Below are 26,600 nucleotides of genomic sequence, written 5' to 3'. Positions count from 1 at the left end.
TGTACAATTCACTTGTACACTTGTACACTTGTTTTACTTTAAGAACATTATGAAACATTATGTGTTGTGCAATACTTCAGTACTAGTACTGTATGTTGTGGCATTCTGAACTTCTCTATTATCTCAAAGCTCTAGTGTTTGTCTCCCAATCTGTGTGTGGCAGCAGAAGCTCATTCCCCATCTCGTACATCATGCTCTATTTCTCAGTGTTTGTGTGGATGTGCCTCTGCTTCATGAATCTCCAGCTAAATATAGTGATGGCAGCGTGACGCTGGAGTGTTGCGTGATGCCAGTCTATAACCTCACTGAGGATGCAGTTGCAGAAGCACTGACCGGATTACTGTGAAGAGGAACAGATCAACAAGTTAAAGCTGACCTCTTCAACATTAAAAAGAGATTATCTTAAAACACAATTATCTAAATTTGTGTTTTTAATCAGTGAGTAAACAGCATCATGGATTGTTCTCAGTCTGGGAATTCAGATGCCACAATGGAGACGGATGTGAGCATGAACACTGCGAATGATGAGACAGATGAAGGAGACAGAGAAAAACATGATGGTAAGTAATTTAAAGTTTATTGGCAAATCATCTCAAATGTACCTTCTCTTAAAGGAACAGGCTCTCCCAAAAATATGAGATGTAGAGGAGTTTGTTTCTTCCTCAGATTTGGATAAATGTAGCATCCCATCATTTCTTTAGCAATGGATCATCAGCAGTGAATGGGTGCCGGCAGAATGAGAGTCCAAATAATCCACAGGAAGCATTATTATTGATTATAGACTTCTATTTTAACAAGCAGCAACGGTTTAAAGTTATAAACATCTTAATGCTGGATTTGTTTCATCTGTTGACTTCTCCAGATGTTCACTGATGGACTGGAGTGCTGTGGATTATTGTGATGTTTTTATCAGACTCTCATTCTTGCGACACCCATTCACTGCAGAGCATCCATTGATGAGACACTGATGCAATAGTGCATTTCTCCAAGAGAAAAAAACTAATCCTAATCTGGGATGGCTTGAGGGTGAACACATTTACAGCAAATTTTTATTTCTGGGTGTACTATTCCTTTAAACTCTAACTGAAACCACAACACTACATCAGTATAGATTAGAATGAGAAATGCATCAGGTTTTCTCATGTTATATTGTTCAGAAGTCGTCCCCGTGCGTAAGGCATCCTGGGAGCCCAGTGTGCTGTCCACCATTGGAAAGGAGATCCATTATTTTGACGGTCATGAGATCAGCATCTGGGAGTCTCTCGATTCGTTTGGTTCTGTCATCTGGCCAGCAGTGAGACAAATACTTTATTACATATTTGAAATATATAAGCTGAAGTGTGCCATTAGTCTGAAGTTCAAACTTTTCCTGGTGTTCAATTTCATGTTTAGAATGAATGGCTTTCTGAAGAGTGTAACACTTTCACAACAATGATCTGTTTGTTTTTGTTGCCCCAAATGTCAACTTCTGAATCAACCAATCATGAGTATGGGGCGGGGCTAACTAACTGACCAATGGCAAACAGGGATGGGCAGATGTAAGGAATGTTTGAGAAACCAGAATAATGGCACGGTTCCCCTTTAACCAGTTGAACATTGGTTCCTGATTGATATTCATAATCATGATACATTTTCTAAATTATTATTTAGGCTCTGGCTCTGTGTCGCTACCTTGAGTCCAACCAAGAGACGGTTGACCTTGTTGACAAGGCAGTGCTAGAGATCGGCGCCGGCACGGGACTTGTTTCCATCGTGGCCAGTCTGTTGGGTAGGTACTAAGCAGCAACGCTGGAAAAGTTACTTTTAAAAGTAATACATTACTATATCATGTTGCTCCCTAAAAATAACTAATTACTTAATTACTTTTTATGGAAAGTAATGTGTTACATTACTTTTGGTTTACTTTTAAATCTGGGCAGGGCTTACTTGTTTGTTTATAATATCAAAAAGTTCTTCTTTTACAAATATAAAAGCCCTTTTCACCCTAAAAGTGGAATGAATACTCCTCAGGCTGAAAGAAGTGTAAGTTCAGGTCTGTACAGTAGAGGGCGCTGCTCAAACTATTCACCTGAAGAATATGACGCAGAAGAACAAAGATTAGCACTATTCGGAACATCTCGGTTACGTATGTAACCATGGTTCCTTGAATAGGGAACAAGATGCTGCGGTGACGTCACCACGTATGGGAACACCTTCGGTGTGACGAATGTCTGAAGCCCTATACCATCCCGCCAATCCTATTGGCCAAATGGCGCATGGCACCACCCTACGCATGCGCACGCATGATATACCTGGGTGCCGCGCGCCATTTCGCTCAGATTTCATGACTGAAGATGAAGAACATTATCAAGGTACGGCACGGCCAGGACCGCAGCATCTCGTTCCCTATTCAGGGAACCATGGTTACATACGTAACCGAGATGTTCCCTTTCATAGGTCACTTCGATGCTGCGGTGACGTCACCACGTATGGGAACGATATACCAAAACGCCTGACGTACCTGATAACTGAGATCCGAGGAAGCATCTGCTCAAGCGGAGAGAACCCGCACGCCAGGAGCCATCCTCACATCTAGACTGTAGGACTTGATAAAAGTGCTCGGTGAGGACCATCCTGCCGCAGCACATAGTGAAGTGACATTCAGTGACATTCAGCCAAGTATGGTGACCCATACTCAGAATTTGTGCTCTGCATTTAACCCATCCGAAATGCACACACACAGAGCAGTGAACACACAAACACACACTGTGAGCACACACCCGGAGCAGTGGGCAGCCATTTATGCTGCGGCGCCCGGGGAGCAGTTGGGGGTTCGATGCCTTGCTCAAGGGCACCTAAGTCGTGGTATTGAAGGTGGAGAGAGAGCTTTTCGTGCACTACCCCCACCCACAATTCCATCCAGCCCGAGACTAGAACCCACAACCCTTCGATTGGGAGTCCAACCCTCTAACCATTAGGCCACGACTTCCCAAAGTCCCAAAGCACAGATATCATCCATAGAAGATCAAGTGAGAAAAGCTTGAGAAGAAGCCACAGCTCGAGTGGAATGAGCTTTAACTCCTAAGGGCGAAGCGAGTCCGTGCGCCTCATAGGCCAAAGGAATTGCCTCCACCAGCCAATGGGACATGCGCTGTTTTGTAACCGCATGGCCCTTACTTTTATGTCCAAAACAGACAAACAGCTGGTCAGATTCACGCCAAGGGGCTGTACGATCCACATAAGTCTTTAAAGCTCTCACAGGGCAAAGACTTAGATTTCCTGACCCAGCCTCAGCAGGGGAAAAAAAAAGCTTCCAGGAACACTTGCTGAAAGCGAAAGGGGTTATATGCGACCTTAGGAACATAGTTAGGCCTGGGCCGCAGCAGCACCTTCACAGAGCCCGGTGCAAATTCCATGCATGAGGGTGAAACAGAAAGAGCCTGTAAATCCCCAACTCTCTTGAGGGAGGATAAAGCCATGAGAAGAAGTGTCTTCAGTGTCAGGAATTTATCCGGTACAGTCTCCAAGGGCTCAAACGGATGCCCTGATAAACCTAGCAACACAATGGATAAAACCCATGAAGGAACTCACACAGGGCGGAAAGGCCTCAGCCGTCGCGCACCCTGTATGAAACGAGAAACTAGTGGATGACGCCCCACAGTGGCACCGCCTATGTATTCGTGGTAAGCTGAAATGGCTGCCACGTAACCTTTAAAGTGGCTGGTGTTACGCCATCCGAAAAACGGTCCTGGAGGAACTCCAGCACTGAAGCCACTGGGCAGTAAACTGGATCCACATTACGATTGCCACACCAGGCTGTAAACAGTCTCCACTTGAAAGCATATAAGCGTCTCGTAGAAGCTGCTCTAGAATTCAATATAGTCTCAGTGGTTTCAACAGAAAGACCGGGACATACTAACGCACTCCGCTCAGTGGCTACGCCCACAGTTTCCACAGATCTGGCCTCGGGTGCCAAATCAGTCCCTCTGCTTGTGATAATAAATCCTGTCTGAGGGGAATCTCCACGGAGAGCCCGCTAGCAGACTGATAGATCCGCAAACCACGGCTGCGTGTGCCATTGCGGAGCCACCAGCAGCAGCTGTTTCACTCTGTCCCGCCGTATTCTGCATAACACCGCTGGGATCAAACGAATCAGAGGAAAAGCATACAGACTGGTCCTGGGCCAGCTGTGAGCTAATGCATCCACACCCAGGGGCGATGGGGGGCATAGGGAGAACCATAGTGGGCAATGTGTAGTCATGTTCGACGCGAATAAATCCACTTTCGCTTTGCCGAATATCCGCCATAAAAGATTCACCGTCTGGGGGTGTAATCTCCATTCTCCCTGTTCCAGAGCCTGTCTGGATAGCAAGTCCGCTCCGAAATTCAATCGTCCGGGGACATGAACGGCCCGGATCGACAGAAATTTGTCCTGAGACCAAAGAAAAACATGCCTCACCAGCCTGCACAGGGGGCGAGAGTGTAATCCTCCTTGATGGTTCAGGTATGACACAACCGCTGTGTTGTCCGATCTGAGCAGCACATGACGGCCGATCAGCAGATCCGTGAAATACTGGAGAGCCAGAAAAACTGCCAGTAATTCCAATCTATTTATGTGCCAGCCGCGCTGAGTCGCTGTCCACACTCCGTGGGCTGGGCGCCCTTGACAAACAGCTCCCCAACCAGTCAAAGACGCGTCCATCGTGAAAGTCTCTCGGAAAGCATAAATTCCCAGCCGAACTCCTGTCAGGAGAAATTCGGTTGACATCCATAGTTTTAGCGACATCACACACCGCCGTGTCACCGAAATCGTTCGATGCGGAAGACAACGTGGTGAAATATTCCGCCTTTTCGTCCACCACTGAAAGGGGTTCATGTGAAGCAATCCCAGACGAATCACGGGGGATGCTGCTGCCATTAGACCTATGAGCCTGAGGCACAATCTCACTGTCACCGTGCGACCCGCTTTGAAGTGCCGCACGCATGACGCAATCGACTGAGCGCGCGGGAGAGAAAGCTTCGCTGTCATCGCGCGAGAATCCAAATCTATTCCCAGAAAGGTTATCCGTTGAGAGGGAATTAAAACACTTTTCTGGAAATTTGTGCATAAGCCCAGGCTGTTTAAATGATTCAGCACAAGATCCCGGTGAGAGTGTGCCTGAGTCTGCGATTGCGCTAGCACCAGCCAATCGTCCAAATAATTCAAAACACGAACGCCCTGGAGCCGCAACGGGGCCAGAGCTGCGTCCATGCACTTTGGAGAAAGTACGGGGCGCTAAAGCCAAGCCAAAGGGAAGAACGCGGTACTGATACGCTTTGCCCTCTAAAGCGAATCTGAGGAACTTCATGTGTCTCTTGACGATCTGAATAGGGAAATACGCATCCTTCAGATCGATCGTAATAAACCAATCGTTTGGTCGGATCTGAGACAGAATAGACTTTACCGTCAACATTTTGAATTTGCTCGGCCTGAGTGCAAGATTCAGACGGCGTAAATCCAGAATGGGCCGTAATCCGCCGTCTTTTTTCGGTACCACGAAATAACGGCTGTAAAAACCTGCCTCCATCTGAGAGGGGTGTACTTCTTCTATAGCCCCTTTGCTCAGCAGAGTTGACATTTCCTGTCGCAGCACCGCCATTTCCGTAGACTTCACCGTAGTGGAAAGAATTCCGCGGAAAGGAGGCGGGCCTTTTCGAAACTGAATGGTGTATCCGTGACAAATTGTGCGTAACACCCATTGAGAAATGTCGGGCAAACGTTCCCACGCGGCCAGAAACAATACTAGCGGTTTCAAAACTTCCGCTCCCTGCAACGCTATCATACGCGTTAAAACGTCCGGGCACGAAAAACCTGTGGTGTTCGTGCACAGGGGAAGCGTATGCACAAGAGTGCATGGCAGGAATTAGGCCAACAGATTGAACATCGGGCTCTGCCGCTAGCGAAAAAGCGCCGGCTGCGGCCGTTTGTGTAGGGTCCCTGAGTCGCCCCTCGAATTCCGAAAGCAGGATTGCGCAGAGTGTCTGAGGGAGCGTCTGACATTACAGCTCGATCCAATGTCGCTCGAGGCGCTGTTTGCGGCGAGACAGTCAATGTTTGAGCATGGGGACTACAATAAGAGTGTAGGATGTGCGAAAGCGGTCCGACAGCGCTCTCTAGCAGAGGGCACAGTCCCTGTCAAGCAGCAAAATGATCAGGAGCTGCTATTCGGTGCCTGAGAACGAGAGGCCTTTGCCGTCGAGGTCAGGTTCAGTCTTTTTCGTTGACGCTGGTGAGCCGGAGGAAAAACCCTAGGGCCCCAATCCTTACGCTTGCCGGCGTTCAACCTCCCTGGGTCTGCGGGGAATCAGCTGGCGGAAAGCGGCTGATTGCTGTTTCGCTGCCCTGAACTTTTCCACTACCGACGTGACAGCCTCACCGAACAACCCATCCCTGGAGACAGGGGCATCCATGAGGAAAGATTTGTCCTTTTCCTTAATATCGGTGAGATTAAGCCAGAGGTGGCGCTCAACCGAAATCAAACCGGCCATAGAACGGCCCACTGCACGAGCGGTATGTTTGGTAGCACGTAGCGCCAAATCCGTTGCTCTACACAGTTCTTTTACTGCCTCCGGCGTGATGCCCTCACCTTCGTCAAGTTCCTTCAATAGCTCCACTTGGTAGGCCAGAAGGACCGCCATAGAGTGGAGTGAAGCAGCCGCTTGACCAGCCGCCATGTAGGATTTACCCACCAGGCTAGACGTGACTCGACACGCCTTCGAAGGAAGAAGGGGTCTAGACTTCCATGCCGCGGCCGAATTAGGCGCAAGGTGTTCGGCGAGAGTCTCTTCCACCGGGGGCATTATTGTGTAGCCATGGTTCGCCATATCAGAAACGGTGGCGAAATCCGCGGCCGCAGCATTAGTAATCCGCGCCCGAAAACGGCTGTTTCCAGGACCTCGAAACCTCCTGGTGGAGGTCCGGGAAAAAAGGTAAAGGCCTCCGGGGCTGTGTAGGTGTCCGACTAGTTAAAAAACGGTCGTCCAGCTTAGAAGAGGGTTGGGCCTCGGCCTTGTCAACCTCCCAGTCTAGCCCCAATTTACCCACCGCACGAGAAACCACGTCCAACAGCTCACTGTAGGAGGGGGAAACACGCCTCTCCTGTCCGCTAGGAGGGAGAGGGCTAGTGTCGGTCGCGAAGTCCTCAGACCCCGAGGCCGCGGTGGATAAAACGTCATCATCATAGCGTCCACAACCGAAGGAGATGGCAGCGCATGCCTCCGGTGTGGGGTGTAAATCCTCATTAGAGAAGACGACAGGCTCAGTATAACTTTTATTCTGCAGCAGGGTAGGGGAGAGCGAGCGATGTGGAGAATATTCCAGCGCTGCGCTGTCAACGAAATCCATGTCGCACGTGTCACCCCAGGCCCTCGCCTCGTGCGGTGCCTCGGCAGTCGCAGAGGTGACATGACGGGGGTTAGACTCAAGGGCGACATCGGAGAATACTTCCACCCTAGAGCGCAGTACTCTGAGCCGCAGGCCATCACAATGGGGACAGGAAGAAAGGCCGCTAAGCGCCGCCTGTGCGTGATGCAAACCAAGACACACTACGCACCTGTCATGAGTGTCACCCGCCGTGATGTACCTGGTACATGGCTCCTTACTCATCGCGTCCGCGAAGAGGAGTTAACACTGCTCGAAGAGATCGCTGGAGAACGCGAGATGATAGGGCACAGATGATTCGCTATTCCTGAAGGAATGAAATCTGAGCGAAATGGCGCGCGGCACCCAGGTATATCATGCGTGCACATGCGTAGGGTGGTGCCATGCGCCATTTGGCCAATAGGATTGGCGGGATGGTATAGGGCTTCAGACATTCGTCACAAAGAAGGTGTTCCCATATGTGGTGACGTCACCACATCATCGAAGGGACCTATGAAAGGGGAAATGAATAAAATGATTGTGAGGAACACTGAATGTGTTTTTGAGTAAACACATGTTCATATTTAGTGTAGAACTACAGTGAGATCATGTTCACACACAACACTCTGCACTGACTCCTGATCTCTGTCACCATGGCAACACCAGAGCTGTCACTCAACACATGGAAACAAAGTAACTGGAGATACTGATTTGAAAAAGTTAAAAGTAATGTGTTACTTTACTAGTTACTTAAAAAGTCATCTGATTACATAACTCGCTTTACTTGTAATGCGATAACCATTTTAATTGCTCTTGAGAAATTTTATGTTTATTGCCCCCCCCCCCCCAATCACTGCCAGGCAGGAATGTCCAAACCAGTTCTTGAAGGGCTGGTATCCTGCAGAGTTTAGCTCTAACCCTAAATAAGCACACCTGAACCAGCCAACCAATGACAAGAAACTTCCAGGTGAGGGTGTTGGAGCTGGTTGGATGCAAACTCTACAGGACATTGGCCCTCCAGGAGTGAGATTTGACAACATATTACAAGCCTATGGTTGTGTTGTGTATGTTTTCATACCTGTATAATCATCCCCAGGTGCTTGGGTAACAGCAACTGACCTGCCTGAAGTCCTCGGGAACCTGGGATGCAATCAGTCCAGAAACACACGGGGCCGCTGCAGATACACTCCACAGGTGGCGGCGCTCTCTTGGGGTTATGAGCTTGATAAGACCTTCCCTCGTTCAGTCTACAAATACGACTACATATTAGCAGCCGACGTGGTCTATCAGCATGACTATCAAGCAGAATTACTAGTCACCATGTGCCACTTCTGCCAGCCGGGTACAACCCTCATATGGGCCAACAAGACCCGCTTCGATTCTGATCTAGTCTTTGTTGAGAACTTCAAAAAAACTTTCAACACCATCCTGCTGGCAGACAATGGAGAGGTAAAGATTTACTCTGCCACCACGAGAGAAGAAAGTGGACTAGGATTAAAAGAGACTAAAGGGGATGCCAGAAAAGGAGTGGATGAGAATGAAATGACAAAGGAAGAGATATATGAAGGAAAGATCAACTGGACAGAACAAAAGTTTGTAGAACAGGTTCAAGAATATGAAAATAAAGATGCAGATTTTAGAGAAGAGCAGGTTACAAGTTATGCTGATGCGGAAAACCAGAAGGATGGAAACCTGAACAATATCGAAGATGACGACGACAACACAAATCTTGAAAATGAACCTGAGTATAGTGAAGACAACAACGACGGCTGCAGTGAGGTGGATTCAGCGTTTGTGGAGCAGAAATCTGGTCAGTAATATTTCTTCTAAAACACAGTTGCTTATCTAATGAATTTGTGTCTGATTTGGGCTTTTCTTTAAGATGGAAGCACAGGAGGAGAGTATATGAGATCCTGGGCACCGACTATTTACTACAGACCCGAGAAGGAAGTTTATCATTTTTTGGGCCAGGATATTACAATTCAGGAGTCCATTGATTCTTATGGTGCTACTATATGGCCAGCGGTGAGACACTTTCAATTGCAGAATCAATGAACCATGAGAAACAAATGCACATGTGAAAAGTGTATGGGCCAGATTTACTAACAGCGATTTGCCAACGCTAACCGTCTTTTGGGGTTAAAATAGTACTGTCAATATTTACTAAAGACACACAGTTAAGAATTAGAGGTGAAAAGGTGTGGACAGTTATTTTTGTGCCTTACCTTAATGAATATGCATTTGTAGGAGTTTCCCTTTTCAGATGCAAAATTTATGGGAGGAGAGTATTAAAATGAATCACACAAAGTGATTTACTAACATTTGCAGTTGTCAAAATACTGGTATTTGCACCATTATTTAACACCCAAAAAAACTAATTTTGCGCCTGAGTCGTAAAAAGATAACCCACACCTGATGAGCATCAGTATACTGCTTGATATATTGCATTGGTTGATATGTAAATGAGATGTTGCTGTGTTCTTTAATTTGTGCATTGTCAGTAAATCACCCACAGTAATTTCCACGCCCATCAGCGCTGCTTAGGGCAAATTAGCACAAGAGCACAATTCCAGTTTAGTAAATCTGGCCCTAGATCAGCGATGACATCACTTACCCAATAACTTTGCTTTTGTGTGATGCTGCATTCAAGAAAATAGATCCAGTATAAAGTTAGTCCAAGAACACAGTCAAGCAAAGCAAACATGGTGTACTTCTAAAATGTGATTTGTATACCATCAATATAGGCACTTGCACTTTGCCGATTCTTGGAAACGCCTCAGGGTCATCAACACATTGATTTATTCGACAAATCAGTTATTGAACTTGGAGCTGGAACTGGATTACTTTCGACTGTCGTTACATCACTGGGTAAGTGTTGGGATAAGACTCGGGTACTAATCTAAATGGTTTTGTACGTTGGAAGATAATCACTGAAATTGCTCTATAGGTGCCAAACTAACAGCAACGGATTTACCTGAGATACTAAGTAATCTGAGATACAACCTTAACAGGAACACGAGAGGCCGGCGGAGACACGAGCCCATGGTCACAGAACTCTACTGGGGTCACAAGCTGGACAAGTTCTTCCCCAGATCCACACACCAGTATGATTATGTGTTGGCGACTGATGTGGTCTATCACCATGACTTCCTTGCAGAATTACTATTCACCATGCGTTACTTCTGCCAGCCGGGAACTATTCTAGTCTGGGCGAACAAGGTCCGCTATGCTTCAGATCTGGGCTTCATTGACAACTTTCTTAGATATTTTGAAATCACACTCCTTGAAGAGTTGGATGATGTGAGGATTTACATAGCAACCAGCAAGACACCAGAGCAGGGAGGTGACCAGGTTCAAGAGATGAACAAGGAAGAGGACGAAAATTATGATGCTGGGGAGACAAACTCTACAAACGAGACAGGAAACAATGCAGAGGAAGTGGAACTTCTAGAGTGTGATGATACTCAAACGCCAGATGAGACACAAGTAGACAAAGAACTCCAGGATTTGGAAAGACCTGCTGAGGAAGAAGGTAAGGCTTGCATATAGTAGAGGCCAAATGCACTTAAATAGGTGATGTCGCACTGGAGGAGCCTTTCCATAGTTCCTAGAACTTTTCACAGAAGTTCCGGCTTTTTGGTTTGTTCGCACTTCAGGAACTAGGAATAAGTAGGAACAACTTCACTTTGGGCAACTAATTTAGCCCCTACTTTGACGTGGGGTCTAAAACAGTTCTATAGGAGCTACTAGTGATGTAAGTGTATGTTGATATGCCAAACACATACGAAACACTGGCTACCCCATAAAGTAAAAATATCTACTCCACAAACATTGATAACAGCGATAATTGCATTTACCTGTTGTCTGCAGCATTGTCTCAACCTCGATGAGAACACTGCAAGTTGTCATAGAAGATTTAGTTTTTACGATTTTCACTAATGTTTCATATGCGTTTGGCCTATTAGCGTACACTTACATCACTGGTAGTTCCTAAAGGCCGCTTTTAGACCCTAATCTGAATTGGTTACCTCAAACGGAGTATCTAGAGCTAAACACATTTCTAGGTCCTATGGTGGTAATGCTCCAAAACGTGGCAACCTCCGCCAATAGTCATAGGAACTATGGAAAGCTTCCTCCAGTGCGAAAGGGGCTATGGATACCTATCTGATGGGATATGCTTCTTTAATCTTTTCCTCAGTTGTACCTGCCAACGCAGAACCACCAAAGCCCAGATCCTGGGCTCCCACCATCTACTCCACTCTTGGCAAGGAGATCTACTACTTTCTGGGTCATGAAATCAAAATTCAAGAAGCCATAGGCAATTACGGCGGTGTGGTATGGCCTGCGGTGAGCATTAAAAGTTCAACAACACAGCAGTTTATCAACCAGTCATATCAGGAAGAAACTATATGTATGCTTTGTAAGAGGGTAAAATACACAGAGTCTAATGGAGGCTATGAACTCCTGGTTTTGAATGTCATAGGCACTGGCCCTTTGCCGATTCCTGGACACCCCAACAGGTCGACAGCAGATTAATCTACTTGACAAATCAATGCTGGAGCTCGGAGCAGGAACAGGACTTGTCTCGATAGTTGCCACACTTCTCGGTACGTCTCAATAAATTTTTTACAATCAGGCCAGACCTAGGCAAGTTTATCCTAGAGAGTTGCTGCCCTCCAGAAGTTTTGCTTCAACCCTGAGAAAAAAAAACCTCACCTGGCTACAGGCTTAGCAATCCTGAAGACATCGAGTAGCTTGTTTGATTAGGGTTGGAGTTAAACTCTGCAGGACAGTGGCTCTCTAGATCTGAACTTGCCTACACCCTGAACCACTTTCCTGAAGCCCTCAATAACGAACATTTTGCATCGTCTCACGTAGCCAGACCTTCAGACTGACAAGAAGAAGGTCTGGGAACTTTAGCCACTTTGAATGGCCAAGGCCTGAAGTCTGCATGACTGATAGGTAAAGCAACCAATAACATTCCTTTTGAGTCACTTCATGTTTAGGGCTGTGGAAATGTCCCCACAATAAAAATCACGGGGTGTAAAACTCTGACATATTTTAAAGATTCTATGCTGCAAAATATTTAAATATTTCATATAATCCAGTGTTTAGTTGATCGTGATAAGCACTAATCATCACAGTTGTAAAACATGAGGGGTTTGGACGCAAGGCATTTTTGTTTCCAGGAGGAACGTTAAAGAACATGAAATGCATATCTACTTGAAATCCTGTATAATTTAACAAATCCAATGACCGCTCCGCAACTCCTGCAGTGTCCCAATATTGTGTGTCAGAAAAAGGAGACATGCAAAAAGTGGAATGTGGTTGGGGGCCTTTAGGAACGTGATTGTAAACCCTTGGACTAAGCTATGGGGTGTCCAATCCTGCTCCCAGTGGGCCAACGTCCTGCAGAATTCAGTTCCAACCATCCCCATCACACCTGCGTGGAGTGTCTAGTAAACCCAAAAATTTACTAGTTCAGGTGCGTTTAAATGGGATTTGAGCTGAGCTCTGCAGGATAGTAGCCCTCCAAGAGCCGAACTGGACACCCCTGGTTTAGACTAAGCTTAAGACCAAAACTAAATGGTGTCACTAATTTGTAGGTGCTAAACTGACATCCACGGATCTGCCAGAAATCCTGGGTAATCTGAGGTGCAACTTGAACAGGAATACCAGGGGGCACTGGAGACACGAGCCTCAGGTTACAGCACTGCAATGGGGCTACAAGCTGGAGGAGACGTTTCCCCGTTCCACGCATTATTACGATTACATCCTGGCAGCTGATGTGGTCTATCACCACAAGTTTCACACCGAGCTTCTTGACACCATGCTTCACTTCTGTCAAACAGGGACAACGATAATCCTTGCAAACAAGATCCGGCTTCAGTCAGACCTGGAATTTATTGAGAACTTTCAGAAAGCTTTAAACACCACATTACTGACAGAGCTGGATGAGGTAAGGATTTACTCAGCTACCATTAGAATCTGATGACGTGAACCTCAATGCACTGCTTTGAGAAGGCTTTCTGAGCTACACTGCTGGCACAGGAAGAGGAGGTGAAGATATGTGGCTCTGGTTCACGTTTGTTTAAAGAACCAACACCACACTGCAGACAATTCTAGAGAGAGTATAGTGCACTGTGTGACCAAAAAGTTTGATTGATGAGGGTCATAAAAATTCCACCTCTCTTTGGTTTTTGTCAAGCTTAAAACACTTCTGGCTTGCTATATAACCCAGACATTTTTCTTTCACTTTAAAAATTAGGTTACACGCGTTTTCTGTAAGCCACAGGAAAAATGTTATTTGTTTAGTTTGATTCAAAAACATCTAAAACATCTAAACCTGTTTCTAAGATCTCAACTCATTTGCAACTTAATTAGTTGTGAGGGATCTGGCATTGTGTACTTTGGTGGTGTGTGTCAGCTAAAGTTCGGTGATCAAAACAGATCATGTTCAGTGATTAAAAGATCTCCATTCTCCATTGCATCTATTTACGGCGTTTACCTGTGAGTGTCCACTTTTTAAAGTTTAGCCAAAAGTTCAGCGACTGGTCAAAGGATGTGTGCGCTATTGAAGCTTTTTTAACGGCAAACATCTGGAGAATTTACATAGGGGCATAAATATCTGGTGCAGTGTTAGGTGAAGTTCTTGAAGATAATATTTGTCTGAGAGAAACCAGGACGCTTTATTAATAATGTAGATCTGGTGAATGTGATTTCACAGATGTTCAGGATGAGATCAGAGAGATCAGGTCGAGGGTGATTGTTTTTAACAAGGTGCTCAATGCTGTTATAGTTACATATGTTATTTTTATTCACACCTAGATTTTTCAAGCCTCAACACAAACATACACTGCAAATGCAAAAGTACACAAACACAAACATACAATCACAAACACACACACAAACGTAAACAAACAGAAAACAAACATACACGCAAACAAACACAAACATACAAATGCAAACACACTGTACAAACAAACAAAGTACAAATAAACAAACACAAACATAATATACAAGCAAACATAAAAACTGATTTATTTGCTATATTTCAACTGCATTGACTGCTTTAAAATATGAGACACAGATGTTTCAGGCATTTAGGACACATGCTTATCCGATAACTTTTATTTTCTATTTGGGTGATGTATATTTAACTGTTTTATCAAGCCGTTGTTAGATGCAAGTGTTTGCTGTCATATCTATGCAAAGACCTGATTTCAAAAGCAGTATCATAGCTATTAAACTATCTTGTTGTGGTTTTAAATGTGTATTTAATCTCAGAACAATCTCAAAGTGTGGTGGTTTTGCTTTGAAATGTAATTATCACAATCCTTATTTAAGTGATGAAGGATTTTGAATGTCTGACAGTTCTTGAGTCCTACTAAAATGTTAACATAAAAGTGATAAAAAAAAGTACAACAAGGATCAAATGTAATCAGTTACATTACTTTTTATAGAAATTGAAATTCCTACATTACTTTTAACTTGTAATCTATAACCTATTACACTTCCATAGAAACCTTCCCATACTGTTAAATGTAAAATAATTCCATGGGTCTCAAGATGCACGGGTGCTTGAGAGTGTTTGAATGGAAAATGTTTTAGCTTAAAGATGTGATTTTACTACAAACTAGAAGCATTCTAACTAAGAAACATAACACTATGGGTGTTTTTATATTTCCAACAAAACCGGTTGTTCGACATTTAAAAAGTCATAATGTTTATTGTGTTTTGAAAAGAAAGTAAGATATGGTATATAAATTAAGTCTTTTTTATTGACTAACATGGTAGAACCACAATGCATTTATGAGGTTTTGTATTTAATCTGCTTCATGTACTCTCTGGTTACTGTATATTCAAGAGAAATGCATAAACTCAATTGTTTTAATCAACCTAAAGCTTTAAGTCTGTCATTACAAAATATCTTAAAGATAAAAGTCTTTCAAGCATCTATTTTCGTTTGTCCAGGACTCTTACAAAAAAACACTGGAGTGTGGATATGAATCCTAGATGAAAACTTAAAAATATTACTACTTGACATCTTAACATCTGTATCAGTAACATAATTATGTCATGGATTATTTGAATTATTTGCTTTATCAATTATTTGATCAAATCTTAGCAACATAAATCTATAAAGACCCAATTCTTTATAATAAAATAAAACATTATAGTGTGAAAAATAAATATGTTGCATTTAAACAGCATGGTTAACAACACCATTAGTAAAGTGAGAAAGTCTAATCTGTTGTAATAGTTCTGCGAGACATTTGGAGCACCTTGCATAAAAAAAACACTTTTTTTCTTGCAAACTATCTTAGTTGTAAAAATTAAAGTTTTTAACCACACTTTCCATCATCTTTGTAGAGATAGTGTAAGTGTAAGGCTAAAGTTTTTATTTGTAAATATTTTGTGTGTGACATTGTGTGTTAATTTTTAAGTGGGTTGTTTTATTGTGCATGTATGTTTTGTTTTTTATGTGAGTGTTTGTGCATGTTTGTATTTGTTTTTGTGTATGTGTGAGTGTTTGTTTTTGCATGCGTGTTTGTGTCTGTGCCTTAGTTTGTTTGTTTGTGTGCTTGTTTGAGTTTGGGTGTATATTTGTGTTTGTTTGTAAGTTTTAGTTTGTTTGTACGTTATGTTTGTTTGTATGTTTGCCTTTGTACGTCTGTGTTTGTTGTTTACATTTGTATGTTTGTTTGTACAGTATGTTTGTTTATTTGTAAAGTATGGTTGCGGTATGTTTGTGTTTGTTTGTTTGAATATGTTTATGTTTCCTGTATGTTTACGTTTGTGTGTTTGTGAATGTATGTTTGTGTTTGTGTACTTGTTTGCATTTTCAGTGTATGTTTGTGTTGAGGTTTGAAAAATCTAGGTGTGAATAAAAATAACAAATGTAACTAAAATAAACCAAACTAGATAAAAAAGTTTGTCAAGACAAACTTTAAGTTTAATTAGCAAGTGACTAGCCATGTCACTAGCATGATTAGCAAATTACTAGCATGTCTTCAGTATGTTTCTAGCATGATTAACATGTGACTAACATGTTGCTAGCATGATTAGCATGTTCCTAGCATGATTAGCATGTGACTAGCATGTTTCTAGCATGATTAGCATGTTGCTAGCATAATTAGCAAGTGACTAGCCATGTCGCTAGCATTATTAACAAGTTAATAGCAAGTCGTTAGCATGTTGTTAGCATGATTACCATGTTTCTAGCATGTCGCTAACATGTTTAACATGTTGCTAGGATGTCGCTAGCATGTTTCTAGCATGATTAGCATGTTGCTAGTATGTTGCTAGCATGACTAGCATGCAACTAGCATGTTGCTAGCATTTTTCTAGCATGATTTTAGCATTTTGCTAGCATGTTTCTAGGATGATTAGCATATTGCTAACATGTCGCTAGCATGTTTCTAGCATGATTAGCATGTTGCTAGCATGATTAGCATGTTGCTAGCATGTTTCTAGCATGACTAGCATGAGACTAGCATGTTGCTAGCATGATTTTAGCATGATTTTAGCATTATTATACAACACATTGTTAGCATGTTTCTAGCATGACTAGTATGTTGCTAGAATGATTTTAGTATGATTAGCATGTTGCTAGCATTTTTCTAGCATGATTAGCATGCGACTAGCATGTTGCTAGCATGTTTCTAGCATGATTAGCATGTTGCTAGCCTGTTTCTAGCACGACTAGCATGCGACTAGCATGATTTTAGCATGATTAGCATGTTGTTAGGATAGATAGATAGATAGATAGATAGATAGATAGATAGATAGATAGATAGATAGATAGATAGATAGATAGATAGAAATAGTCATATTGATAGATAGATAGATAGATAGATAGATAGATAGAAATAGTCATATAGATAGATAGATAGATAGATAGATAGATAGATAGATAGAAACAGTCAGCAGTTGGAGCTTTAATCATTAGTCCAATCAGTTAGAAATGATATAGCACACCCGGCGGGTATAGGATGAAGAGCTGGGCTGAGTTTGGAGTCTGTAGAGTTAAAGCTCTAGGAGGAGTAGCAGTTGCAAAATTTTGGGTCAGAAAAAGAAGAAGAAGAAGAAGTTTAAATAGGATTTCAGTAAAGTTGGCTTTCTCAAGCCAACTTAATAAACAAAAATTAAACCACATCTACCTACAGCATCGAGGGCCTTGTTAAAAACAATCACCCTCGACCTGATCTCTCTGATCTCATCCTGAACATCTGTGAAATCACATTCACCAGATCTACATTGTTAATAAACCGTCCTGGTTTCTCTTAGACAAATCTTACCTTCAAGAACTTTACCTAACAATGCACCAGATGCCCCTATGTAAATTCTCCAGATGTTTGTCATTAAAAAATTGTTTTTTTTATTAAATTATTTTAACTCGTAACAAAACTCTAACTTGTAACAATTTCGTTCGTTTTCACTCAATATCCTGTTAATCTTGAGTACCTATAGAGTAGTACTGCATCCTTCATAACTCCAAAAAGTATTTAGTTTTATTATATTCATAAGAGAAAGATAGTCTGTACCGATTTTTCCCGGAAAAACACGACCGGCTGGAGGCGTGACGTGTGGGCGGAGCTAAGGAATCACGAGCGCCAGTAGGCTTTTGCTTTGAGAGCGTTTGGAAGCTGTGACATTACCGTGAGGAAAAACCATCATCCAAAACAAACCATGGCTTATAGTCAGATTCAGCCGTTTATTTATGATCCAGAATCAGATCCAGAGGCTGAAACTGAACGAGAGCAGCAGCAGCAACGACTCGCTCCGAGCGGGGCTCGAACCCGGGTCTTCGGCATGGGAGGGGACGCACTAACAAGGAGGCAGAGATATTTGAAGCAGTTTTACTCACCGCCTGTGGTTCCAACACACGATCGTGACCCTTTTTCGTTGGGACTTCGTTGCATCATCCTTAAGAAATAAACGATACGCAAGTCCGGCGTCAAACTGAGCCTTGTTTGTAAAAGAAGCATCTTCGAAATGCAGGGAACAAACACAAACACTTGAACAACTCCGTTGATGCTCTGTAAAGGAGCAGTAACACTCAATCTCAGTCACCAGAAACACACAGAACAGTGTTAGGAACAACCTGTTATATGTAAATAAATTACGTTATTTAATTTAATGTATACACTGTATTTACATGTATGTATACTATACACTATACTATATATGAAAACATTAGCATTTTTACTTTTAAATGTTCTCTGAACGTTCTGAATGAGATTGTAACATTTCAAAAGCGTTCCATGAACGACACATAAATAATGTTTTTGTGCTAACATTTTAAGAACGCTAAAGACCAGAGAACATTGTTCATAACTTTGAGAGATCCTCACCAGAATGTTAGTCAAAGTTCTGAGAACGTTCTCTGTTTTGGGTAAAAATGCATTAAAAAAAATTCTTTTAGTTTTGACATAATTGCTATAATTGACAGAAAAAAAATCACCATAACTTATAGTGGACTTATAGTAAATATATATTGATCTGGCAGTGTTTAGTTTCTGGTAATATGCAATAGTAACAATAACTGCACATTCTTAAAACATAAAGGTGCTTAAAAGGTTCTTTGCAGTGAAGAGCCATTTTTGATTCCACAAAGAACCATCTCTTTCTTACCGTTTTCTAATCTGAAGAACCTTCTTTCGCCACAAAAAGGCTTTTGTGAAACAGAAATGTTCTTCAGATGTTAAAGGTTCTTTTTGAAACCATGTCAAAAAAGGTTATTTTCATTTTAAGAGTGCAGTGTGGATTTTGGAAACTAAATAATGTTTAAATAAAACCTAATTTCCTAGATTCCTAGTGTGAGTTGTGTGTATACATGAGTTCAACCACTAGATGGCCTTATTGTCCCTCTCTGATTATTACTGGTGCTTTCATTTGTCTGTCCAGAGTCAGAAAGCCTTGTTCTGTTTTGATTGTGTAAGTGAAGTGTGTGTTAAACACAAGCTGCATTCACTTTGTGTTTTAAGGTCAGCTGAATCATTCAGAAGCACACTTCTCTAAAAGACTGGTGATTACGGCATGACCGAGTTTAAACATGCTCGTGACTACAGCACGGACTCTTCTCTGAGAAATATTAGAGATATTGTTTTGGAGCTTCTGAGATAATTTGAAACCCTGAAGGACATGTAGGATTAGCACTTGATGATGCTTTTCTTTATATGTTTAACTATAGCCAAAAGTAAAGAGGATATACAAAGTTGCATCTGATGAGAAATACTCATAATGAGATTTCCTACAGACAGTTTCAGACATTGCTGAGATCTCTGTCTGTCTCAGACGTCTCTCTGTGTAATCTCACTGCTGTCTAGGAGAACAGTGGACTTTAAATGACAGATCTCATTTGCGATTTCTCCTTTTTCTACAGGAAAGACGTGAATGCAAAATATCAGATCAGCACAAAAGTGCACAATTAACACAACAGTGCATTCATTTTACTGGAATCTCTCTCAATGTAAGAAAGGGAAATAAAATAAGTACCCTGCACATAATGACTCCTTGTGTTTTCTGTACTGTAGTGTGAGAATCTGGGACAGAAGCGATTATAGAGACATATTAAAGCAGAACAACGGAGGCTTTATGAATATGGATTTTACTGCATTTCATTTGGATGTGTTGGACACCAAACACTCCTCATTCTAGAGAGATCCTCTTTGTCTCGTGTTAATCTCTATATACATCCAGAATCTGCAGTTCTCCGTGAAACTTTAGCAGCCTGATGCAAGACATGCCAGCTCTGTAATTTTCTGTGTGTGTGCTGATCTCAACAGCTATTTCCAGCTCATCTCCATTGTTTCTTTGACTCGTGAGTGAACTTTAAACACTGTTGAGCATCCGTCAGTTTATGAAACCAACAGCTGTCCCTCACACCTTCACACAATTAGAGACATGTAATGTTTTTGCTCTTTAAATGCATGCAGTGTGATTTGCAGTGGAATAAACAGGTTGACAGTGTAGATGTGGCCTATCAGACAGCAGATGAGTGCATGCTCCTGTGCTAAATTAATAAATGCAAATGTTCCCCAATCACTTCATTCAACTGAAGACCGTCAATGCATTTAAAAAGCCTGACATATGAAAGAATAGTCAGAATAAAATCTATTTCAATGGAACAGTTAATATTAAATAATACAATATGTGTTTCATAATGATATGCTTTTATGGTCATATATTCTAAAGTAGATATAATATATAGGAAAAGACCCAAACTGTGCAAAAACATCAAATGCTGATATTTTTATGCCAGAAAGTAAGATATATTTTAGTTAATATGATATTTAGTTGATCAAAACATAAAATGCAATGCAATGCATTGATGATTGAGAGATAAACACTTCTCAAAAGCCTGATGATCATATGATACTCACATTCAGAGATGCTTTTGACAGTGTAAATGTGGCCTACCATACACAAACGGGTGCTTTAAATAGAAGTGTGTGCTAAATTAATAAATGCAAATGTTCCTTTATATTTCCATGCAACAGAGAAACAACATAGATCTAATAACATCACCAGCTCCCTGCAGATTTCAATGCATTTTAAGCATTAACCTATGTTTTCTTAAACCACAACACACACACACACACCCCTGATGGTTTACCACAGGGTGTAGTCAGCACTGTTTTGACTCAAATAAAAACATCAAATAGACGGTTACTTGCGTGTGTCTGCATGTAAACGCCCTTCAATGGGAAATTTGCATGTGGCTGATGCTTGTGTGTGACAAAGTATTGTTTGTCGGAGGATGCTTTGTATATGCGTCAAAGCGTGCTCATGTTCAGAAGTCTATCAGTTCTATTCATGCAAACGTCACCTGTTTTCTCGAAGAGCCTCGCAGTGACTGTTGCATGCTGACGCGCAGGATTGGAGCAATGCAATTAGCTCTGGTGCTATTTTAAAAGGGTCAGATATTAATGCCTACAGACGTGGCTAATGGAAGCAGTGTGGAAACAAAAGTCTGTTCTCAGCATCTGACTGCCACCCGTCCTGGAAGGATGAAGCATCCGGCACAAATTAGGGAAACAGTTCAATGAGCTTAAGTCCAATAATTAGACCAGCAAAGCCCACATGATAGAGGCACAACAGTTTCAGAGTCGTTAAAACATCACCCTGAACTTCATGATCCTTCAGTAAGAGGCTCACGAACAAACCTGCAGTTTGTAGCTTAAATGGACGTATGACATGAGATCTGTTTCACAGAGCCCGATGAGATTTCAGTGACTGGTAACACACAGGATGAACTTTCAGTGGACTTTTTATTCGATTAATATGAGTTTTCATAATGCATGTGGCTGTTCTCACACCCTCAATCGTGAATATTTGGTTACGCCTTGAGCGAGGTTGACTCCTGTCCCAAACCATACTTGTGTTATTTATAGTAGCAGATGAGGGCACAACTCAGAAGTGGTGCAAAAGTCTCAGAAATATGAAAAACCAGAAAGGATTCTTTTTTTTTTTTTTTTTACATTGAACTTCATTGTCGCTATATATAGTTCAAGTGCAGTGAGCATGTAGAAACAAGAGAAGTGCAACAGTATTATGGTGTTTAAGACGAGACACTGCAGGTGAATAGATAAAAAAATAATAATTATAAAATAAACTAATAGTTATCGCTTAACCAGCTGACTGATAACATTGATAATTGAAATATTTTTTGTATTACAAGTTTTCTGAAATGTTCGGTTTAAATATGCAAATGAGGCATTATTTAATGAAACGTGCTAATTTGCATACATTTTGTAGTACAAACATCTGAACACTGGATGAATTTTCTCAATGTATTGTCAATGAATTGACTTAAATGTTTTTTTAAAAATCACAATATTTTGGGGAATAACATGATGTAGTATATAATCAAGTAAATTACATATCAACAAATCCTTCATGATTTAGACTATAGGAATAAAAATATAAAGTTTGGTCTACTGAAGTAGAGATTTATGGCTCAAGAAAACTGACTTTAAAAATATGTATTGTAATTGAAATCTGTTGACACAAATAGATATAGTGCTTCTTTCCACTATTCTGAAAATAAATAAATAAATAAACATTTTATAAAAACCAAAAAGCACAAAATCTCAAACCTGACAGTTCCATGAAAAAAAAAACATTGTTTTGTGATTTGTTTGTTTTTGCTTATACAAGCTGGCTGATTTGGTACAGATCACAACACATAGTATCAAAAATAATTGCAAAATGTAAAACTATAGTTTTGGGGGGGATCCAAATTGTGTATAAAAGCATTCAATTGTGCTATTACTAATACTGTTTGGATGGCTAATTTGGGTAACATCTCGCAATCAATGCGACGCGATTTTGACGCGACACTTTCGCTTTAGACGAAGTGTACTGTTATAGTCCCCTCCCACTTCAAGACGCGCCCGAGCGGTCATCCAATCAGCACGCGAGAAGCCATTCCGGCCCCTCCCCCTCGAGAAACTGTCGCGTTTGAGCTGTACGTTCGCCGCGCGCTGTTCAGTCCGGTGAGTCACCGTTCGCGCTGGAGTAACGTACCGAGAGAAAAACAGCGGCGGATAAAGAACGGAACCCGGGGGAAAGAGCTGGAGCTGCGAGCATGGCGGTCGAGGAGGAAGGTCTTCGGGTTTTCCAGAGTGTCAAAATAAAAATCGGTGAGTTTTGACCCATTGTGACCGCGTTCCATAATTCTGACTGAAACCACACGGTGAATTCTCTCTGTCTATTGTGAGAATTTGTGGATATTTATACAAATATACACACATGAATACGTAATTGTGTCATTTAGATATTAACGCGGATATATCTGAGGTAATTTATCGCATTACGTCTAATATTATGTGTTTGAATGGCGCCTCAGAACAGAGAGCTTCAAATAACGGTTAACCGTTAGCTTCTCATCCAGATGTGCGAAAACAGCGATATATGTGCCTTCAGATCGTTATATTCGTGTCTTGAAGGTGTTTTCCTCATAAATACACAGATTAGTGTGTTTCACTCCAGCTGTGTCCGTTTAGAAGCTGCAGAGCATTTTAGCTTGTGGCTCTTAAACGTTATTGTCGGTTTTTTCAGTGTGTTCTTCATCTGAAATCATTTATACAGGCATCGCAACAAGTACAAACACGCGGATGAAATCATTCTTTCCGACTCGAACAGAAACGCTTGTGATTTTCTTCCTGGACAGACTGACAGACATGTGTTGTGTGTTCTCTGTCTGACTGCTGGCATGTGGTTTCTGACTGATGTAAACATGATAAACCTGAGAAGATTCTCTGTGTTTGTCCCTTTCGATTTCTGTCTGAGTGTGCTTGACATTTCAAATTATGCATTTGTGTTTTTGATGTTCTTCTGTTCCTCAGAACACACACACACACACACACACACACATACACACACACACACACACACACACACACACACAGTCCTGCAGGTCTAACCTAGTCTCTAAACCCAGGAACGTGTTTCAGTCTCTTCCATATTTCCATTTGTACCACAGTGCAGCTGAACACATTAATATGAGCTCTGTAACTGTTTTGCATTTAAATATCACTCAGTTTGGGTTGCACATTGAAAATAAATGCTGTAGAAACATTTTTTGGTAACACTTTGTTGCATCTCATTAGCACTGCACAATGGCAGTAAAGTTTAATCTCATCTAAAACCTCAAGCCTGAATACATAATGCATCTTGAAAGTATTTTAATGAATTAATTATGCCTTGTTATGCACCTCATCATGTAACCACAGTTATAAATCATTATAATACTTGCGCATTGAACACAGCTTGAGAAATATAATGCATTGACACAATAAACAACATATTTCAGATTTAACATGAATCTGCAAGTATTATAAAGCATTTGTACTTTGGTTGCAGTTATTTATGAAAAGATTTAATGCATTAGATTACAACATTCATTATGAATATCTTATTAACGCATTATAAAAAAGGCTTCAAGTAAAATGTTACCCAATTTTAATTCAGAAATTGCTTAAAATAGAAACGTTATGTTTTGTATATGTTACGTTACATATATGTTTTGAAGTGCAGCAATCAAGTTACTCTCCACTTTAGATGATTAGATTATTGTTATGATTATTAGTGCTTTATAACACTGTTATTATTATTATTATTATATTATCACATAAAGAACACCACTGTGGCAATACCACCATGGTATAGTGATGCTACTTTAATGGGCAATTAAGTTATTCTCTACTTTAGATGAATAAAATGTATTTGTTATTGTTGTTATACTTAAATGAACACTTATAAGCAACAGTGAAGGTATTAGATTGATAGATAGATATGGGAACAAATCCATTTGTGCTTGATTTGTGATTGCGAGTGTTGTTTCCTAACATCGTCCCCGTGCTGCGGTTCGTGTTGTTAACCCGATTGCTTCACCAGCGTTTGACAGAATTGCACATGTTTTGGAGAAGTAGCCGCAGTCCCTCTTCAGTTGGGTGCTCCACGTGTCGTAACACACTGCTCTTTCAACCAGCAAGATCTTTAAGAGAAATCTCATCTGTGGGTGATGTTATCACCCGTCACACCCTGCTTCACAGAAGGCCTGGTGTCCAGTTGGTTGGGCAGATGTACAGTCACGTCTCTCTCTGCTAGTCAACTTTTGACGGATGAATGATTTTAACTTTCTTTCAATGCTGTTGTAGTTGTTTTGGTTGCAGAAGTGCATCTGATGTTTTGTTTTAGCATGTTAAAGAAACCTCTGGATGATAGTTGCTGGTTGATGATGAGAGTTTTGTGTAGGCAGATACTACTGATACATATCACAGTTGTTAATGGATGACAGAATTCTCAGTTCAAAGATAAAAGAACGTGCACAGTGAATTATGGGTGTGCGAGGAGCACAATAGTGTCATGATGAGCAGACTAAGATCAGGTCGAGGTGTCGATGGAAGGCTCTCATTCTTTTATGGAGTTTCCTGACGGAGCTCGTGTCTAAAGGAAATGCTGTCTGGCTTCCAGGGGTCAGGAGCTTCTGGAAGAGGGAGCGACGAGGAAACAGGAAACTGCTCCAGATCACTTCCTGATTTGACCGAATGAGCTGCAAAGCTGCTTGTTTTTCCATATTCCTGGGAAGCAGCGGGATAATGCAAACCAGATGGAAGTTCACTGTCTTTGATGGTCACGTGAAGAATCATGAATTTGTGTTGCTGTTTCCTTCTTTCACTCACATCTCAAATCATCTGTGACTGTGTGTACTCTGTTAATTCATGCTCATGATCTTATTGTGAAGGATTGATGTGAGAGCTTTACCATTAATCTATGACCATCTTCCCAAACTATTATTATAATTGAAACTAAAACAATCATACATATTGCTGTGTCATAATAATAATAATAATTTAATATATATTTTATTATTAGATTTTCTTAAATACTTGTTTTTTTTTTACAAAAAAATTACAATATTAATTTTTTTTATATTTTTATTTGTTATTATTATTATTTCTATTGTCAATAATAATAATATTATATATATGATATAATCTTTAATAAAATATTATTATTTCTTGTCTTGACATTTTATTTTATTGTGAAATAATACAAAATTCATGAAAAATATTTTTATTTATTTGATTTTTATCAGTAATAATAATAATAATTATAATAATTATTATAAATAATAAATAATCATTAAATTTTTTTCTTAAATGCTTGTTTTATCTTACAGTGAAATATTACAATATTTGTTCTTTAAATATTTTAATTTTATATTGTTGTCATCAAAAATAATAATTTTATTATTATTTCTTAATATTTTGTTTTATTTTACAGTCAAATATTACAACAGTGTATATATATATATATATATATATATATATATATATATATATATATATATATATATATATTAGATATTGTATTTGATATTATCATTACTATCAATAATATTAGTAATAATAATAATAATTATTATATTATTATGTTTTATTTTACAATGAAATATTACAATAATTATATTTCATGTTATATTTAAATATTTGTATTAGGTTTTTTTTTTTGTATTGATATACAACCATACATTTTTTTTTGCCAAATTGTGCAGCTCTACTGATAATACAGCAAACCAGTAGCTTTGATTTGCAATTTTTTGTTTATCAGAAAAGTCAGAGTAAGACGTTTTCCCATATCATGGAGCCATAACTGACTCTGTTCTACAGGAAAACACCTTCATAATCTTTCATCAGAATGCAATAAC

General features: G+C 40.7%; 3 protein-coding genes across 3 annotated transcripts in view; all 3 read left to right on the top strand.

The window, feature by feature from the left end:
- The window catches only part of LOC127948874 (uncharacterized), a 49,229-nt gene extending 34,581 nt beyond the window's left edge, over positions 1-14,648 (top strand). Inside the window, exon 12 of the transcript XR_008152210.1 lies at positions 13,439-14,648. The gene's annotated coding sequence lies outside the window, so the exon portion shown is untranslated. The remainder of the gene's footprint in view (positions 1-13,438) is intronic.
- On the top strand, positions 318-14,648 carry LOC127948875 (uncharacterized). Its single transcript, XM_052545679.1, has 10 exons — positions 318-560; positions 1,158-1,294; positions 1,651-1,768; positions 8,475-9,188; positions 9,261-9,403; positions 10,123-10,246; positions 10,326-10,910; positions 11,577-11,725; positions 11,862-11,985; positions 12,985-14,648. Exons 1-10 carry the CDS (start codon positions 455-457, stop codon positions 13,368-13,370), a joined length of 2,586 nt encoding a protein of 861 aa, XP_052401639.1. The 5' UTR covers positions 318-454; the 3' UTR covers positions 13,371-14,648.
- Positions 14,649-22,855: 8,207 nt separating this feature from the next.
- Positions 22,856-26,600, top strand: part of LOC127948894 (ras GTPase-activating protein 3) — a 28,712-nt gene continuing 24,967 nt past the window's right edge. The window contains exon 1 of the mRNA XM_052545728.1: positions 22,856-23,028. Within this exon, the coding sequence (XP_052401688.1) occupies positions 22,974-23,028 (55 nt within the window). The 5' untranslated portion in view covers positions 22,856-22,973. The remainder of the gene's footprint in view (positions 23,029-26,600) is intronic.

The sequence above is a fragment of the Carassius gibelio genome, chromosome B1 (genome assembly GCF_023724105.1).
Source record: "Carassius gibelio isolate Cgi1373 ecotype wild population from Czech Republic chromosome B1, carGib1.2-hapl.c, whole genome shotgun sequence".
Taxonomy (NCBI): Eukaryota; Metazoa; Chordata; class Actinopteri; order Cypriniformes; family Cyprinidae; genus Carassius; species Carassius gibelio.
This window is presented reverse-complemented; position numbering and strand designations above follow the sequence as displayed.

Excerpts from the sequence above, each read along its gene's own strand:
- LOC127948875 (XM_052545679.1), top strand. The coding sequence starts at position 455 with ATGGATTGTTCTCAGTCTGGGAATTCAGATGCCACAATGGAGACGGAT. Across the intron at positions 1,769-8,474 it reads CATCGTGGCCAGTCTGTTGG|GTGCTTGGGTAACAGCAACT; the intron begins GTAGGTACTAAG and ends AATCATCCCCAG. Across the intron at positions 10,911-11,576 it reads AAGACCTGCTGAGGAAGAAG|TTGTACCTGCCAACGCAGAA; the intron begins GTAAGGCTTGCA and ends TCTTTTCCTCAG.